This window comes from Bos javanicus, chromosome 12 (assembly GCF_032452875.1).
Source record: "Bos javanicus breed banteng chromosome 12, ARS-OSU_banteng_1.0, whole genome shotgun sequence".
NCBI lineage: Eukaryota > Metazoa > Chordata > Mammalia > Artiodactyla > Bovidae > Bos > Bos javanicus.
In genome coordinates, this window is record NC_083879.1 from 12,156,915 (window position 1) to 12,175,476 (window position 18,562).

At 41.1% G+C, this 18,562-nt stretch overlaps 1 protein-coding gene across 8 annotated transcripts in view; it reads right to left on the reverse strand.

Moving 5' to 3' along the window:
• The window catches only part of VWA8 (von Willebrand factor A domain containing 8), a 401,675-nt gene that overhangs the window by 363,872 nt on the left and 19,241 nt on the right, over positions 1 to 18,562 (reverse strand). For all 8 annotated transcript variants that reach the window (XR_009739842.1, XM_061434477.1, XM_061434479.1 and 5 more), the window contains exon 2: positions 18,033 to 18,110. Coding sequence is in view for 6 of the 8 variants with exons in the window: in XM_061434477.1 (XP_061290461.1) it covers positions 18,033 to 18,110 (78 nt within the window). In the remaining 2 variants the exon portion in view is untranslated. The remainder of the gene's footprint in view (positions 1 to 18,032; positions 18,111 to 18,562) is intronic.

The window sequence follows — 18,562 nt, forward strand, 5'->3', positions numbered from 1 at the left end:
CACAGAGATGAAGTTATTTAGAACCAGATCCTAGGAACTGTATAGAGCTTTGAGTAGGTTCAGGGCTTTCTGGTGGCTCAGATGGTAAAGAATCTGCCTGCAACGCAGGAGACGCAGATTCGATCCCTGGGTTGGGAAGATCCCCTGGAGAAGGAAATGGCAACCCACTCCAGTATTCTTGCCTGGAGAATTCCACGGACACAGAAGTCTGGCGGGCTAGAGTCCACGGGGCCACAAAGAGTCGAACATGACTGAGCGACTGACACTTTCCCTTTCACACTCTGAGTATGTTCATGGGAGTGTCTTCCACTCAGCATGATCCTTGTGTGTTGAGAAGAGTCACTGGCCAGAGGCATACCTGATAGTCCTCAGTCCTCCCCTCCTCTGCCCTTAACACTCAAACTGGCTGTCAAGCAGCAGCAGTACTGCCCCATTTCCACGCATCCCAGGGTATCTGGAAATGTCTGCCATTTACATTTCAACTCTACAGAGGTTTCTTCATATGAAAAAGCACCTTCTGAACCCTCTGGCTGGCCTTGTAGTCTGTGCTATACTGCCACAAAGACCTTTTCCCTTCTTTTGTCTTACTTTAGTAAAGAGCTGCTTGATGAGGGTGAAAGAGGAGAGTGAAAAAACTGGCTTGAAGCTCAACACTAAAAAAACTAGGATCATGGCATCCAGTTCCATCACTTCATGGCAAATAGAAGAGGAAGAAGTGTTAGCAGTGACAGATTTTCTTTTCTTGGGCTCCAAAATCACTGTGGATGGTGACTGCAGCCATGAAACTAAAAGATGCTTGCTCCTTGGAAGGAAAGCAATGACAAATCTAGACAACATGTTAAAAAGTAGAGAATCACTTTGCCAACAAAGGACCATATAGTCAGAGTTATGATTTCTCCAGTAGTCATGTACAGATATCAGAGCTGGACCACAGAGAAGGCTACCCACCAAGGAATTGATACTTCCAAATTATGGTGCTGGAGGAGACTCTTGAGAGACCCTTGAACAGCAAGGAGATCAAGCCAGTCAATCTTAAAGAAAATCAACCCTGAATATTCACTGGAAAGACTGATTCTGAAGCTACAGTACTTTGGCCACCTGATGCAAAGAGGCAACTCACTGGAAAAGAACGTGATGCTGAGAAAGATTGAGGGCAGGAGTAGAAGGGGCCGACAGAGGATGAGATGGTTAGACAGCATCACCAACTCAATGGACATGAATTTGAGCAAATTCCAGGAGAGAGAAGGCCAGGGGAACCTGGCATGCTGCAGTCCATGGGGTTGCAAAGTGTCAGACACAACTTAGCGACTGAAAAACAACAACAATAATAGTGATAATGATAGCCATGATTTATTGCATTCCTGTCATGTGCTGGGGAAAAACATGACTGACTTCTCATACTCTCAGTTAGATCACACAACAACTCTACAAGACAGCAGACTGCCTCCACGTAAGGATAAGGACTAGGCCAAACTGTTAACGTCCAACCTGCTGCTTATAGTGCAATTTTGATCAGTTATTCAAATTCTCTGTGCTGTTTTTACATCTGTATAGTGGATATGAGAAGTGAACTTACTTATAAGGTGGTTATGAGCATTAAATTAGGCACTTAAAGAGTGTCCAGTAGTAGCAGTACATGTATTTATTAAATATTCACTATTCTCATCTTATGAATAAGAAAAGTCAAAGCCCTTACAGTGGTACTATTTGTCTACAGTTGATAAATGCCTAAACCAAGATTTAGACCTAAACTGTTTGAGTCCAAACTTGTACTCCAGCCATTATGTCCCACCGCTCCTCCAAAATCTTTTTTTCTTTTGACTTTATTACTGGAATATAATGCTTTACAATGCCGCCTTAGTTTCTGCTGTACAGCAAAGTGAATCTGCTCTGTGTATACACTGTGCACACATATCTCCCCTCCCTCCAGAGCCTCCCTCCCAGCCCCGCATCCCAGCCCTCCAGGTGGTCACAGAGCACTGAGCTGGGCTCCCTGTGCTACGCAGCAGCTTCCCACTAGCTCTCTGTTTGACACAGGCTCTATCTTCAGAACCAAGATTTCCCCTCCAAGTATGAACCTCACCCAGGAGGTACAGCGGAAAAGAACCTGCCTGCCAATGAGGAGATGCAAGAGACTCAGTTTTAACCCCTGGGTCGGGAAGGTCCCCTGAAGGAAGAAGTGGCAACCCACTCCAGGGTTCTTACCTGGGAAACCCCCTAGACAGAGGAGCCTGGCGGGCTACAGCCCCTGGGGCCGCAAACAGTCAGACACAGCTAACACAAGCACATAATCACAGAAATGAACCTCACCAAGGTTCCACCAAAGTTAGTGGACTTGCTTTTATGGACATTAATTCTATTTCTTGGGTTTTGGTAATACCAATGGTATCTCCTTTTATTAAAATTTCAAATTCATTTTGTTCTTAACATTTTGTTGTCAGAGAACTCACTTCTCAAAAAAAAACATTTTCACTTATTCATATTTTAGTATAGCATATTTTGTCAAAGAAAACATTTAATTTTTTAGGAAGTCACATTAAACTACTGAGAGAATGCATTAGGTAGTGCTGTGTGGTATCTGTGGTGTATTTTACATTAATGCTTGAAACTAGCTGTATTTTTAGGATGGCCTCAACAAGACATGAGTCATACTTGAAAGTGTTCCAGAAATAGAAACAAGATATGAGATTGTACATTATGAACATCTGCAAAACAAACTGCCATCCATAACCTAACATAAACACCGCGCAGTACATGAGAGAAATTCCCGAACCCAGGGTTTCCAAGCACAGGACGCCTCCTTCCAAGAGTCCACAGAATGATAAACTGAAGTCAGAGTAATGCCAGAGAGCTTGATTCTATATTCGGTGATTTCTTTATCTATGTAAAATTAAAACGTCTGGTTCCTAACTTTCTCCCTTCAAGGCCTCAAATTTGCCATATATGTAAAGATTAAAATTATAATATCATATATGAAATGAGTCGCCGGTCCAGGTTCGATGCACGATACTGGATGCTTGGGGCTGGTGCACTGACGACCCAGAGGGATGGTATGGGGAGGGAGGGGGAGGAGGGTTCAGGATGGGGAACACGTGTATACCTGTGGCGGATTCATGTTGATATATGGCAAAACCAGTACAATATTGTAAAGCTAAAAAAAAAAAAATTTCAGAAAATTATATCGGAGTTCAAATTCAGTTTTAATAAAACCCTTCACAAATGGTGATGGTTACTTAGTATCCCAAGGGTCAACACACTATAATGGAAAGAAGAAGCCTTTGAAGCCACACAGAGCTCGTGGGGATTTCTCAAGCTGTCCTTTCTCAGCGTCCCTGGATCTCCTGGGCCTACATTTCCTTATTGTCAAAAGGGGGGCAGTAACACTTCCTAAGCACAGTGATCATGAGGATTATGGGGAAAGCGCCTTGTCCAGCCCCTCAGCCAGGGAGAACCAGGTGTGAGAGGATATTAAAGGCCCGTTCTCACCTGCACGGTCCTCTACCTGGCGTGTGTCCTAGATAGCAGCCCGCATGGTATGGACTGGGGGTTCATGTATAAGCTTCTGCATTTACACTCAAATTTACCTTCTGAACGTACAGAGCCCACGCTGACACATAGCTGGTGCAGCTTGTGTGAGTTACTTTCCCAAAGCATTTCATATTGCTCAGGAAGAATCTGAACCCAGGCTTACCACACACCCCTACATGCATTCAGTTCAGTTCAGTTCAGTTGCTCAGTCGTGTCCAACTCTTTGCAACTCCATGAATTGCAGCACACCAGGCCTCCCTGTCCATCACCAACTCCCGGAGTTCACTCAAACTCACGTCCATCGAGTCGGTGATGCCATCCAGCCATCTCATCCTCTGTTGTCCCCTTCTCCTCCTGCCCCCAATCCCTCCCAGCATCAGTCTTTTCCAATGAGTCAACTCTTCACATGAGGTGGCCAAAGTACTGGAGTTTCAGCTTTAGCATCATGCCTTCCAAAGAAATCCCAGGGCTGATCTCCTTTAGAATGGACTGGTTGGATCTCCTTGCAGTCCAAGGGACTCTCAAGAGTCTTCTCCAACACCACAGTTCAAAAGCATCAATTCTTCAGTGCTCAGCTTTCTTCCCAGTCCAACTCTCACATCCATACATGACCACTGGAAAACTCATAGCCTTGACTAGACGGACCTTTGTTGGTAAAGTAATGTCTCTGCTTTTGAATATGCTATCTAGGTTGGTCATAACTTTTCTTCCAAGGAGTAAGCATCTTTTAATTTCATGGCTGCAGTCACCATCTGCAGTGATTTTGGAGCCCAGAAAAATAAAGTCTGATACTGTTTCCACTGTTTCCCCATCTATTTCCCATGAAGTGATGGGACCAGATGCCATGATCTTCATTTTCTGAATGTTGAGCTTTAAGCCAACTTATTCACTCTCCTCCTTCACTTTCATCAAGAGGGTCTTTAGTTCCTCTTCACTTTCTGCCATAAGGGTGGTGTCATCTGCATATCTGAGGTTATTGATATTTCTCCTGGCAATCTTGATTCCAGCTTGTGCTTCTTCCAGTCCAGCGTTTCTCATGATGTACTCTGCATATAAGTTAAATAAGCAGAGTGACAATATACAGCCTTGACGTACTCCTTTTCCTATTTGGAACCAGTCTGCTGTTCCATGTCCAGTTCTAACTGTTGCTTCCTGACCTGCATATAGGTTTTTCAAGAGGCAGGTCAGGTGGTCTGGGATTCCCATCTCTTTCAGAATTTTCCACAGTTTATTGTGATCCACACAGTCAAAGGCTTTGGCGTAGTCAATAAAGCAGAAATACCATTACCATGCATGCATGCACGGTGGTGCACGCATTACCACCTCACAACGAGAGAAGTCAAAAGAACCAAGGGCATGTTCATTTACTAAACTGTGACATTTCTACTGTGTATCACTCTGTACTAGGATATAGTGGACACCAAGGGTGAAAAAGGGGAGGCAAGGGACATACATAATACAATGTGCTTAGAACCAAAGTCTTCATTATTTACCCTATGAGCTACATCATAGGGTAAAAGTTAGTTATGAAGGATCTTCTATATACTTAGCACCAAGACACAAAGATAAATACAGTAAGATCCTTCTAAGGCATCAAAAGAAACAAAGGCATATATATAGAGCCTCAGTTCATATAAGGCACTCATCTACAAAGTGGGCTGAAGGCTCTGACCCAATAAAGACAGCTGTAATCCAAATTAAATGAGAAATGTAATACTATCCAGTGTACCACTGAGCACAGAGAAGGGGTTCAGTTTTTCTTAAAATTGGAAAAATATATCAATACACATCAAATAAATCAGAGCATATACATATATAATAAGTATTGAGCTGCACTTTCTTTAAGATTTGTTTATATGGACCATATTTAAAGTTTCTATTGAATTTGTTACAATATTGCTTCTTTTTTTTTTTTGATGTTTTGGGTTTTCTGCTCTACAAGGCACTTTGACTCTCAGCTCCCCCTGACCAGGGATCAAACGTAGACCCCCTGCACCAGAGGCAAAATTTTAACTATGGGATCGCTAGGTAAGTCCCTCAAGCTGTACAAATTTGTGTGTAAAGGTGTTAGAGTAAGACTAATTATGCATATTTTCTTGTATTTGCATAAAGACACACAAGAAGAGGAGGAAACACTTCCCAACTCATTCCATGAGACTAGCATTACCCGAATACCAAAATCTGACAAAGACCTATTGATAAAATCCACCACAGTTATGGACTGAATATTTGTGTGCCTCCGAAATTCATATGTTGGAATCTTAACTGCCAGTTAAGGCAATGGCATCCCACTCCAGTACTCCTGCCTGGAAAATCCCATGGACACAGGAGCCTGGCAGGCTGAAGTCCACAGGGTCGCTAAGAGTCGGACACGACTGATCAACTTCACTTTCATTTTTCACTTTCAAGCATTGGAGATGGAAATGGCAACCCACTCCAGTGTTCTTGCCTGGAGAATCCCAGGGACGGGGGAGCCTGGTGGGCTGCCGTCTATGGGGTCACACAGAGTCAGACACAACTGAAGTGACTTAGCAGCAGTAGCAGCAGCATGAAATCTTAACAGGGAAATTTGGCCTTGGAGTACAAAATGAAGCAGGCCAAAGGCCAACAGAGTTTGCCAAGAGAATGCACTGGTCATGGCAAACACCCTTTTCCAACAGCACAAGAGAAGACTCTACACATGGACATCACCAGATGGTCAATACCGAAACCAGATTGATTGTATTCTTTGCAGCCAAAGATGGAGAAGCTCTATACAGTCAGCAAAAACAAGACTAGGAGCTGAATGGGGCTCAGATCATGAATTCCTTATTGCCAAATTCAAATTTGAATTGAAGAAAGTAGGGAAAACCACTAGACCATTCAGTTCAGTTCAGTTCAGTCGCTCAGTAGTGTCTGACTCTTTGTGACCCCATGAATCGCAGCACGCCAGGCCTCCCTGTCCATCACCATCTCCCGGAGTTCACTCAAACTCACGTCCATCGAGTTGGTGTTCCCATCCAACCTAGATAGCATATTGAAAAGCAGAGACATTACTTTGCCAACAAAGGTCTGTCTAGTCAACACTATGGTTTTTCCAGTGGTCATGTGTGGATGCAAGAGTTGGACTGTGAAGAAAGCTGAGCGCCGAAGAATTGATGCTTTTCAACTGTGGTGTTGGAGAAGACTCTTGAGAGTCCCTTGGACTGCAAGGAGATCCAACCAGTCCATTCTAGAGGAGATCAGCCCTGAGTGTTCTTTGGAAGGTGTTCTTTGGAATGATGCTGAAGCTGAAACTCCAGTACTTTGGCCACCTCATGTGAAGAGTTGACTCATTGGAAAAGACCTGGATGCTGGGAGGGATTGGGGGCAGGAGGAGAAGGGGACGACAGAGGATGAGACCATTCAGGTATGACCTAAATCAAATCCCTTATGATTATACAGTGGAAGTGACAAATAGATTTAAGGGATTAGATCTGATAGAGTGCCTGAAGAACTATGGATGGAGGTTTGTGACACTGTACAGGAGGCAGTGATCAAGATAATCCCCAAGAAAAAGAAATGCAAAAAAGCAAAATGGCTGTCTGATACATGGCTTACAAATAGCTGAGAAGAGAAGAGAAGCTAAAGGCAAAGAAGAAAAGCAACGATATACCCATTTGAATGGGGAGTTACAAAGAATAGTAGGGAGATAAGAAAGGCCTCCTCAGTGATCAGTGCAAAGAAATAGAGGAAAACAAAAGAATGGGAAAGACTAGAGATCTCTTCAAGTAAATCAAGGGAATATTTCATGCATAGATGGGCTCAATAAAGGACAGAAATGGTATGGACCTAACAGAAGCAGAAGATATTAAGAAGAGGTGGCAAGAATACACAGAAGAGCTATATAAAAAAGATCTTCATGACCCAGATAACCACGATGGTGTAATCACCCACCTAGAGCCAGACATCCTGGAATGCGAAGTCAGGTGGGCCTTAGGAAGCATCACTACGAACAAAGTTAGTGGAGGTGATGGAATTCCAGTTATTTCTTTTTTTTTTTTTTTTTAATTAATTTTAGGGAGCCCACCACTGCCTCCGGCTCATTCTCCGCCAGGGCCTTGGCCTGGAGAAGCCGCTGCCCGGCAGCCGGGGCCCCGGCCCCACAGGGTTCCAGTTCCAGCTCCATCGTGGCAGCTCCCGAGCAGCCGTCTCGCTACCCCTCGGCTTCTCAGCGGAGCCTCGGGAACTCGGCACCCTGCCCGGGCCTCGTGCCTCCAGAGCCTGCGGTCCCGGCTGGCGCCACCTCCCCGGGGGTGGCCCTAGTCCGGACGGAGGAGTCGAACTTTGGGACGCGCCGGCCGTCGCAGGCTGCGGCCGCACGGCCTCCCTCACGCAGGCCCCAGTTATTTCAAATCCTAAAAAATGATGCTGTGAAAGTGCTGTACTCAATATGTCAGCAAATTTGGAAAACTCAGCAGTGGCCACAGGGCTGCAAAAGGTCAGTTTTCATTCCAATCCCTAAGAAAGGCAATGCCAAAGAATGTTCAAACTACCACACAATTACACTCATCTCACATGCTAGCAAAGTAATGCTCAAAATGCTCCAAGCCAGGCTTCAACAGTACACGAACCGTGAACTTCCAGATGTTCAAGCTGGAATTAGAAAAGGCAGAGGAACCAGAGATCAAATTGCTAACATCTGCTGAATCATCGAAAAAGCAAGAGAGTTCCAGAAAAACATCTACTTCTGCTTCATTAACTACACCAAAGCCTTTGTCTGTGTGGATCACAACAAACTGTGGAAAATTCTTAAAGAGATGGGAATACCAGACCACTTTACCTGCCTCCTGAGAAATCTGTACGCAGGTCAAGAAGCAACAGTTAGAACTAGACATGGAAAAACAGACTGGTTCCAAATCGTGAAAGGAGTATGTAAAAGCTGTATACTGTCACCTTGCTTATTTAACTTATAAACAGAGTACATCATGCGAAATTCTGGGCTGGATGAAGCACAAGCTGGAATCACTATTGCCCGGATAAATATCAATAACATCAGATACAGAAAGTGAAGAGGAACTAAAGACCCTCTTGATGAAAGTGAAAGAGGAGAGTGAAAAAGTTGGCTTAAAACTCAACATTAAAAAAACGAAGATCATAGTATCTGTTCCTATCACTTCACAGCAAATAAATGGGGAAACAATGGAAAGAGTGACAGACTTTATTTTGGGGGGTCTCCAAAATCACTGCATATGGTGACTGTAGCCATGAAATTAAAAGACGCTTGCTTGCTCCTTGGAAGAAAAGCTATGACCAACCTAGTCAGCATAGTAAAAAGCAGAGACATTACTTTACCAACAAAGGTCTATCTAGTCAAAGCTATGGTTTTTACAGTAGTCATGTATGGATGTGAGAATTGGACTCTAAAGAAAGCTGAACACCGAAGAATTGATGCTTTTGAACTGTCGTGTTGGAGAAGACTCTTGAGAGTCCCTTGGACTGCAAGGAGATCGAACCAGTCCATCCTAAAGGAAATCAGTCCTGAATATTCATTGGAAGGACGGATACTGAAGCTGAAACTCCAATACTCTGGCCACCTTATGCGAAGAACTGACTCATTTGAAAAGACCCTGATGCTGGGAAGGATTGAGAGCAGGAGGAGAAGGGGATGGCAGAGGATGAGATGGTTGGATGGCATCACTGATTATCAATGGACATGAGTTTGAGCAAACTCCGGGAGTTGGTGATGGACAGGGAGGCCTGGCATGCTGCAGTCCATGGAGTCACAAAGAGTTAGACACAACTGAGTGACTGATCTGAACTGAACTGAACTAACTGCCAGTATGAGAGTATTAGAGGTGGGGACTTTGGCAGGCCATTTGGTCATAAAGGTGGAGCCCTCATAAATGTGATTAGTCTTCTTCTAAAAAAAGATGTAAGAGCCTGCTCTGTATCTCCATTCTCTCTGCCATGTCAAGAAGTCAGTAGGAGGGATCCTCATAGAACCTAACCATAATGGCACCCTGACCTCAGACTTTCAGCCTCCAGTTAGAATTCCATTCCCAGGTATTTGCCCCAGGAAAAAGAAAACATTATGTTCACACAGAGTTGTTGTTGTTCAGTCGCTCAGTTGTGTCCGACTCTTTGCGACCCCATGGACTGCAGCAAGCCAGGCTTCCCTGTCCTTCGTCATCTCCCGGAGCTTGCTCAAACTCACGTCCATTGAGCTGGTGATGCCTCCCAACCATTGTGTCCTCTGTCGTCCCCTTCTCCCCCTGCCTTCAATCTTTCCCAACATAAATGTTCATAGCAGCTTTATTTTAAGAGCCTCAGAATGGTAACAATGACATGATATCCATCAACAGATGAATGGATAAACAAATTGTAATTATTTCATATAATGGAATACTACTTGGCAATAAAAAGGAACAGACTAACATGGAAGAATCTCAAAATAATTATGCTGAGTGGTAGAAGCTAGACAAAACCAGAATATACGCTGTATTATTACATTTATATAAAATTCTAAAATATCAAACTAAATCTACAGAGTTGATGAGAAATTCCCAGAAAATGGAGGAACCAGGGGACATTATATGTTCATGCTAAGTTGCTTCAGTTGTGTCTGACTCTTTGCAACCTATGGCCCCGCCAGGCTCCTCTGCCCATAGGATTCTCCATGTAAGAGAACTAGAGTGGGTTACCATGCCCTCCTCTATGGGATCTTCCTGACCTAGCTATGAACCCACATCCCTGACATCTCCTGCATTGCCAGGTGGGTTCTTTACCACTAGCACCACCAACAGTATTTATAATTAGGCTTATGGATGATTTGAATTTTTTTTTTTTTTAGTGTTTTCCAAGTTTTGTGTATTGATGTTTTATTTTTGTAATAGGAACAAAAAATTATATTTCTTTTGAAAAACCATACTGCAAACTAATCAGAGCCATACTGAAGAAGAGAACTGTGATAGACAAGAGGAAGCAGCAATAGGATGGCCAACATACATGAGAATATTCTGACTAATCAACAGGTCACAATTTAATACCTTAAATTCAATTTGCAATTCAACCTCTTGAAATGCTTATCTATAAGGTGTTGTTAAATTGTGATAATTTACAAAGGACATCTTTGGTCTTAATGTAACTAGTCATATTCAAAACAAGACAACCACCAAAAGCATAAAATGAGATTAAGGAATGACCGTTGGTTATGAACGCAACTCCGAAGAACCAAGAATTTTTAGGTCCTGTCAAATGAGTCAAATTCTTTAAACGTAAAGCACAAAGTTTATATTTTTATGAGTCAGATCACAGAAAAAGCAGCTATGATAGATGTATTCTCCAACTTAATAAAGCTTCACTTTAAACATGAGGGTTTATTAGCTTTTTAAAAATAAAATCTAATATATGCTTATTGTAACAAAGAAAAAAAATCTAAAAATGTAAAAGAAATATTAAATGACACCTTCCATTTCCACCCCACTCCCAACCCAATGCCACAGGAAAAAAAAATCAAAGAGCCTGGACTGTGGCCTTCCACACTTTTCTTTTTACACAGGAAAACATGTAATACACCTCAAAAGAGTATTTCAATTTTTTTTTAAATACATGAACAAAAATTGTATTAAACTTTATGTACTATTCTGAAGGCTTCAATTTTTGCTTAACAGTATCACATGGATACCCTCTAGGTTCCCAAAAATAAATCTAATTTATTCTTTTTTAATAGCTGTGAAAACTTCCATAAAATGTCTATATAATAATTTATCAATCATTCCTCTATTGATATAGTCAGATTGCTTTTAGTTTTGTCACTATCAAAAACAATAAAACGCTGCTATGTATGTTGTGTACAAACATCCTTTTTATGTGCTGATTTTTCCCTTGGTGAATAGAACCTAATAGAGAAACTGTTACATGAAGAAGACATTTTATTTTAACAGCAACTACCATATTACATTCCAAAGAAGTCAAATGAACTCACACTTCCATAGCGATATATGAAATGCCATTTCCCTGCAACCCTGTAGGTACCGGACATTATAATACTTTTCAGTTTGGGCCCAAATGATGCGTGAATATTACTATCTTATTGTATAATTTACATCTCTCTAACTATTAAGCAGCACTGGAACATATGTACATACACACTTACTGGCCATCTGAATTTCCTGTCCGATAGTGAGCTGCTTTAAATCCTTTGACTATTTTCTATGGGATCATATGATGTGTCTCATCATTATATATTTATATATTAAGGGTATTAAGCTTCTATCTATCATATATAATATATTTACATTAAAAACATAATCTTTAAGTTAGGTATTTACTACTTGAATTCATTTAAACAATGTCATTAATGGCAACTAAACTGCCATGTAGATCCAAAGAAGCCTATTTAACATATTACCCAGCTCTTGTACATCTGCAATGAGAGCTGCAGAAAGCAAAAAAAACCGTCATTAGCTAGAAAATAAAAAACAATAAAACACATCAAAAAAAGTTAAGTCATCATTGGTATGGTACTTGGGACAAAGAAGATTAGAGAAAAATTCAGTTCAGTTCAGTCGCTCAGTCGTGTCCGACTCTTTGCGATCCCATGAATCGCAGCACGCCAGGCCTCCCTGTCCATCACCAACTCCCGGAGTTCACTCAGACTCACGTCCATCAAGTCAGTGATGCCATCCAGCCATCGCATCCTCAGTCGTTCCCTTCTCCTCCTGCCCCCAATCCCTCCCAGCATCAGAGTCTTTTCTAATGAGTCAACTCTTTGCATGAGGTGGCCAAAGTACTGGAGTTTCAGCTTTAGCATCATTCATTCCAAAGAAATCCCAGGGCTGATCTCCTTCAGAATGGACTGGTTGGATCTCCTTGCAGTCCAAGGGACTCTCAAGAGTCTTCTCCAACACCACAGTTCAAAAGCATCAATTCTTGAGCGCTCAGAGACTCTAGAGGAGACTTCAGGGCATGTTTAAGAGCTTTAAAAGTTGAGGGGGCTCATCCTTTTGAGAGTGCTATTCTTAAAAATGTATCTAAAGAAATCTCAAACGAAATCCTTTTCCCAAAGTAAATTCTCATATAACGAGAAGCAATTAGGACAATAGTAAAAATAAGGCAAATCATAAGGATTGGAGGCTTAGGTTCTCAGACTGTTTCTCAAGCACTGATTACTAAGTCAGGGAATCTTAGGTAACACTTCCCTGGAGGCTTTCGTGTAACCTCTGTCACTAAGTCATTAAAACTGACAAGTAGCTGCAATTTAGTGCACTATCTATCCTGACACAAAGGTGACATAGGTTCCCCATGCTATTCTGTAACACTGGTGAATCTCTCAAACCGCTTAAAATTACTTGCAAACTAAAGACAAAGGTTTCCCCACATAGACACTAAAAAATCTTATCCTGTTAATGAGGCCCAAACTCACCATTTTAAAAGCACAATATTGTAATTCTTGCAGTAAATCTTTATGGGCCTAATTGCTTAGATAAGAGTTCAGTGTGTCCAGTAAACCTCAACTGACCTCACATATAATTGGTTCACTGACTGCAACAAGATTATGTAAGGAAGCAGAAATATAACTGAGGTCAGGTTTAAAGTTATCTATTGAAAACCTGCTACCCTGGAGCACTACTTCATAAGTCAAATCCTGGAAGAAATACTAGCTTTGATACAATATAGTTTAACTTCAAGCACAAATACATGAAGAAACCCCTTTTCAGCAGTGGCCAATTTCAGCTAAGCCTTGAGATTTGGTTTTTATACAGAAAGGCCAGAAAGGCTTCAATTATCCACTTTAACACTTGCAGGTGAGAGACTAGGGACTAAGATGACAAGTGGAAGTTATAATGGTCAAGGCAGGAGGTGACAAGACCTAGATAATAAAAAAAACTAAAGAACAGTCCAACTGCTGTCTATTATGTGCCAGGCACTGGGCCAGATATTGGAGCTAAAAAGATGTATTGCTGTGTCCAGTGCTATGAAAGCAGACAACAGTTCAAATGAGAAGCTGACAATGACTACAAAATATTAAGCACTCATTACCTCAATCAAATGGTCAACGAATTAAGAAATTTCATTTTGACAATATTGCTTTTGTGTGGTTTTTAACTGAATTTTAGACTTCTACTTAAGAATATCTCCAGACTATAGTTTCTGCCAATTAGCAGTATTTCTACCATTCCATTAAATAGATGTTAAATAATAATATCAGGGATCATAGTTCAATACTGTGACTTTTATTTCTTTATTACTGGAATACAACAGTGATTTTCAATGCTCTGAAAAATAATGTTAAGATAGTTGATACCATGCTTCAACTATTTCAATATTTTTCAACAATCCTTCACACTTCTAAATTCCAAAAGAGTTTTCTAGCATCCCAGGACTTACTCTAAAGAAAGCAGCCAGAGACACCATGGCAGACTAAAAGGAAAATCAAACGGAAGTATGGAAATCTGGGTTTTGCTACTAATTAATTAGTCTTCTTACCTCTTCCAGGTCCTACTTTCCTGGCTGTGAAATGAGTTCCAGAGAGGACAATAATTGCTAAAGTTCCTCTCCTGAACAAAAGTCTATCATTTTATGTTTCATTTCAAAATACTGAATATCCAAAAGGCAAAAAGCTAAAATGAAGCATAGATACGAGAAGGAAAGGGACACTTTTTGGTACCTTTAGTACCTTTTGGTACTTCAATGAAGCACCAAACCTCATCAAAACATCCTCTCCAAAGTACTTTAACATATTTTTAAAAATAAGTCCAGAGGAGAAAAAAAATCCATCAAAGTCCTCTCATAATCAAAACCCATAATGACTTATCAGTCATGTTATAGCAAGAATGAAGCCAAAGAACTATAATTTTCCCATTCTGGAAATAGTCCTTGAGAGAGGAAGAAAAACTTCAAAGAATACAATATGTGAACACAATACAGTAAATAGATGCATAAAAACATGTTATATTATACAATATAATATATCTATCTAAATATGTAGCAACCACAAAATGCCTATGTGAATGCATGAGAGTGTGGTCAAATTAGCTTGGCCACTTTTCCTATTTCAAGACAGCCAAACTCCCAACCATCTTTTTTGTATAAATGGCACAGTTTCTCATAAGACTAATAGAGCGATGTAGCAATTTACTACTGGGTAAAACATATGCTTGATATATGGTCAGCTTGATATATGGGAGAAACAATGATGAATGGGTAGCAGGCACAGACCACCCGATTGCTTACAGTATAAACTCTCCTCTGATAAATTTCAAAGGGTAAGCTACTAGTAACAAAACACAAAAGAAATGAAAACTTTTGATTACATAAGAGATGCATACAAACAATAATAAAAATTGAAAGTATGTAAGCCAGAAAATGTGGAGGGCTTTTCTTTGTTTTTCTGGGGGATTTTGGTGACAATTTATGGGAGTTTTGCTATATTTAGAAACAGATACCTTTTACACTTTGGGACTTGGTCTCAGCCAGCCCTTCAGTTATTTGTAAAACATGAGAATACTTTCAAAGAATAGGCTTCTAAGTTTTAAAAACTGATATTATTGCTAGGATCCCTTGAGTTCCTGAAGCTGATACAGATGACCTTATTAATTCTCTCAAATAAGAAGATCCTCAAAATGGATAAGTACTTTGATTACAACAGAGTATGTCAGCAGACCCCAGCCAGGGGACTGTGGCATCTTAGTTGTTAAAAGAAGAAAAGGCGGAACTTCCCTGGGGGTACAATGGATAAGAATCCACCTGTCAACACAGGGGACACAGGTTCAACCCCTGGTCCGGGAAGATCCCGCTGCCTCGGAGCAACTGAGCCCGGGCGCCACAGTCACTACTGAGTCCGTGCTCGAGAGCCTGCCAGCCGTAGCTACCAAGCCCACGTGCTGCAACGACCAAAGCCTGCGCGCCTACAGCCGATGCTCCGCAACAAGAGAAGCCACTGCAACGAGAAGCCTGTGCAAAGGGACTTCCCTAGTGGTCCAGGGGTTAAGAATTTGCCTTTCAATGCAGAGGACGCGGATTCAAACCCTGGTCGGGAACTAAGATCCCACTTGCTGCGGGGCTACTAAGTCCAAGAGCCGCAGCTAGAGAGAAGCCCACGTGGTACAACTAACACCCAACACAGCCAAGTAAATAAATAAATGTTTTTTTAATTGTGCAGCAAGACTTTTAACATACAAAGATATAATTTGTATGACAATAACAATACAAAAGAAGTAGAAGGGAACAGCTATATTGGAGCAAAGTTTTTATATACTATTGAAATTAAGTTAGTATTAATCTGAACAGGTTTGTTTTAAGCTAAACTACTAATTTTAATCCCTAGAGTTACCACTAGGGTACTATTTTTTGAGGAAAATAACTCAAAAAAAAAAATAAATATATATATATATAGTAAAGGAAAAGCACAACAGAGTGGAGGGGACGGAGCGCAGAGCCTTTTAGGAGGCAGAGTCAAGGGAACTGTGTATTGGATGAAAGTGAGATCTTCTCCCTTAAGAAGCACATGGTCTACTGAAAGAATCTGAAGACTGAACAAAAAATTATATTGTGCCCAATGACTGGAACATAGACTAGGGGAAGGACAGTCACAGGAAATAAGGCTAAAACTGGATCATAAAACGTAAAGGCCTTTGTTCCTAAGGAGTCCGTTTAAGGGATTTTGAGAAGAGAATTGACATGATTTTGAGCAAAGAAATGATGGTAGGTCATTAGAGAAATGCAAATCAAAACAATAATAAAATACCATTTCATACTCATGAAAATGGCTACCCTAAAAAAGACAATAACAAGTATTGGTGAAGATACAAAGAAACTAGAATCCTCATACATTGCTGGTGGGAAGGTAAAATGGTACCACCTCTTTGGAAAAAGTTTGATAATTCCTGAAAATGTTAAACATAGAGTTATCGTATCACCTAGTAATTCTACTCCTAGGTATATACCCGGAGAAGGCAATGGCACCCCACTCCAGTACTCTTGCCTGGAAAATCCCACAGGCAGAGGAGCCTGGTAGGCTGCAGTCCATGGGGTCGCAAAGAGTCGGACACGACTGAGCGACTTCACTTTCACTTTCATGCACTGGAGAAGGAAATGGCAACCCACTCCAGTGTTCTCGCCTGGAGAATCCCAGGGACGGGGGAGCCTGGTGGGCTGCTGTCTATGGGGTCACACAGAGTCGGACACGACTGAAGAGACTTAGCAGCAGCAGCAGCAGGAGCAGGTATATACCCAAGAAAACTGAAAACATACGTCCATACAAAACTTGTATATGAACATTCATAGCAGTATTATTCATAATATTCCCAAGCTGATGAATGAATAAACACAGAGTGATATATCCATACAATGAAACATTATCTAGCCGTAAAAAGGAATGAAGCACTGATACATGCTACAACACGGATGCACCCTGAAAACACGAGAAGTGAAATAAGCCAAACACAAAGAATACATGTCAGATGATCCCATCTATATGAAATGTCAGAACAAGCAAATCCACCGAAACAGAAAGTGTATTAATGACTGCCAAAGGCTAGAGGGGCAGCGAGGGGAAGTGGAGGAGGAGGAAACAGGGGGTAACCATGAATGGATGTGAGGTTTCTTGTTGACTTAAAAAATGTTCTCAACTTACATAGGGGCATGGTCGCACAATTTTGGAAATATTCTAAAAACCACTGAGTGGCACACTTTAAAAAGGTAAATTTTGTGGTTTATTAACTACATTTCAATAAAGCTGTTATAAAACAAAAACCATGATGAGTTACCATTTCATACCTAGTAGAATGAGTAAAACCAAAAAGACTAGAAATACCAGTGTTGGCAAGGATGGGGAACATTGCTGTTGGTCAAAGGGTAAAACAGTCCAACTGCTTTGGAGAACTGTGTGGCAGTGCTGAGTACAGTTAAACAGGTATCTACCCTATGACACATCAACTCCTAGTTATTTGTTTAAGATAAGTGAAAACTTGTGACCACAAGCCCTGTACAGAAATGTTCACAGTACCTTATTCATAAGAGTCCAAAAATGGAAACCATCCAAATGTCCATCAACAGAACAAATAAATTATGATATATAATTATACAATGGAAAATTACTCAGCAATGAAAAGCAAGCTGATAGGTACAGGAATATGGATGAATCTCACAAGTATTATCTTGACGGAAAGAAACCAAACACACAGAGAAACACACAGACACAAAAACTATACCTTAACTATAGGATTCTATTTATAGAAAGCTGAAGAATAGGCAAAACTAATCTGCCACAGCAGAAGTGAGAGCAATGGCTTCCAGAGCCGGGTAGAGGGAAGGGGCACAAGAGACCGTTCAGGGTGAGAAGAGCAATGTTGGTGCCCACACACATTTACAAAACTGTCAAACTAATCAAAACGAACGCCTAAGATCTGTGAATCTTATTAAGTCTAAATTTTATCCCAATTCAAACAGAAATAGCAAGATGTAGACAAAGATTCTACTAAAACATTCATGGATGAAGTGATACAAAGTGAAAAATTCATAAATAAATGATTATTTCTTACTGTAGTTTTGTGGCACAAGTTCTGGGTTCTTAGGATTTTTCAACTTGTAGGATACATCTCCAATATTAACTGTATCACCTAAAAAGAGAATACAGAAACACAATCATCATAAGAAACAAGTTAAGAAAGCAACACCCTATGCCTTTTGCAATTCTGATGCTCCTGACTACAGACAGGGATGGGTGTATCACAGATATGAGTGTCAGGCGACCACAGCCTCACCTGTCCACGTCAGGCCCTGTGATGTGAAACTGGCATCTACAGTATAAGTTACACATGCATGCGCGCTAAGTCGCTTCAGTCGTGTCCAACTCTTTGTGACCCCATGGACTGTAGCCTGCCAGGCTCTTCTGTCCATGGGATTTCCAGGCAAGAATACTAGAGTGGGTTGCCATTTCCTTCTCCAGGGGATCTTCCTGAATCAAGGATCAAACTTATTTCTCCTGAATTGGCAGGCAGATTCTTTATCACTGAGCCACAAGGAAAGCCAAAATACTGTTAAAGACTCATGTATTTACACTATTTCATTT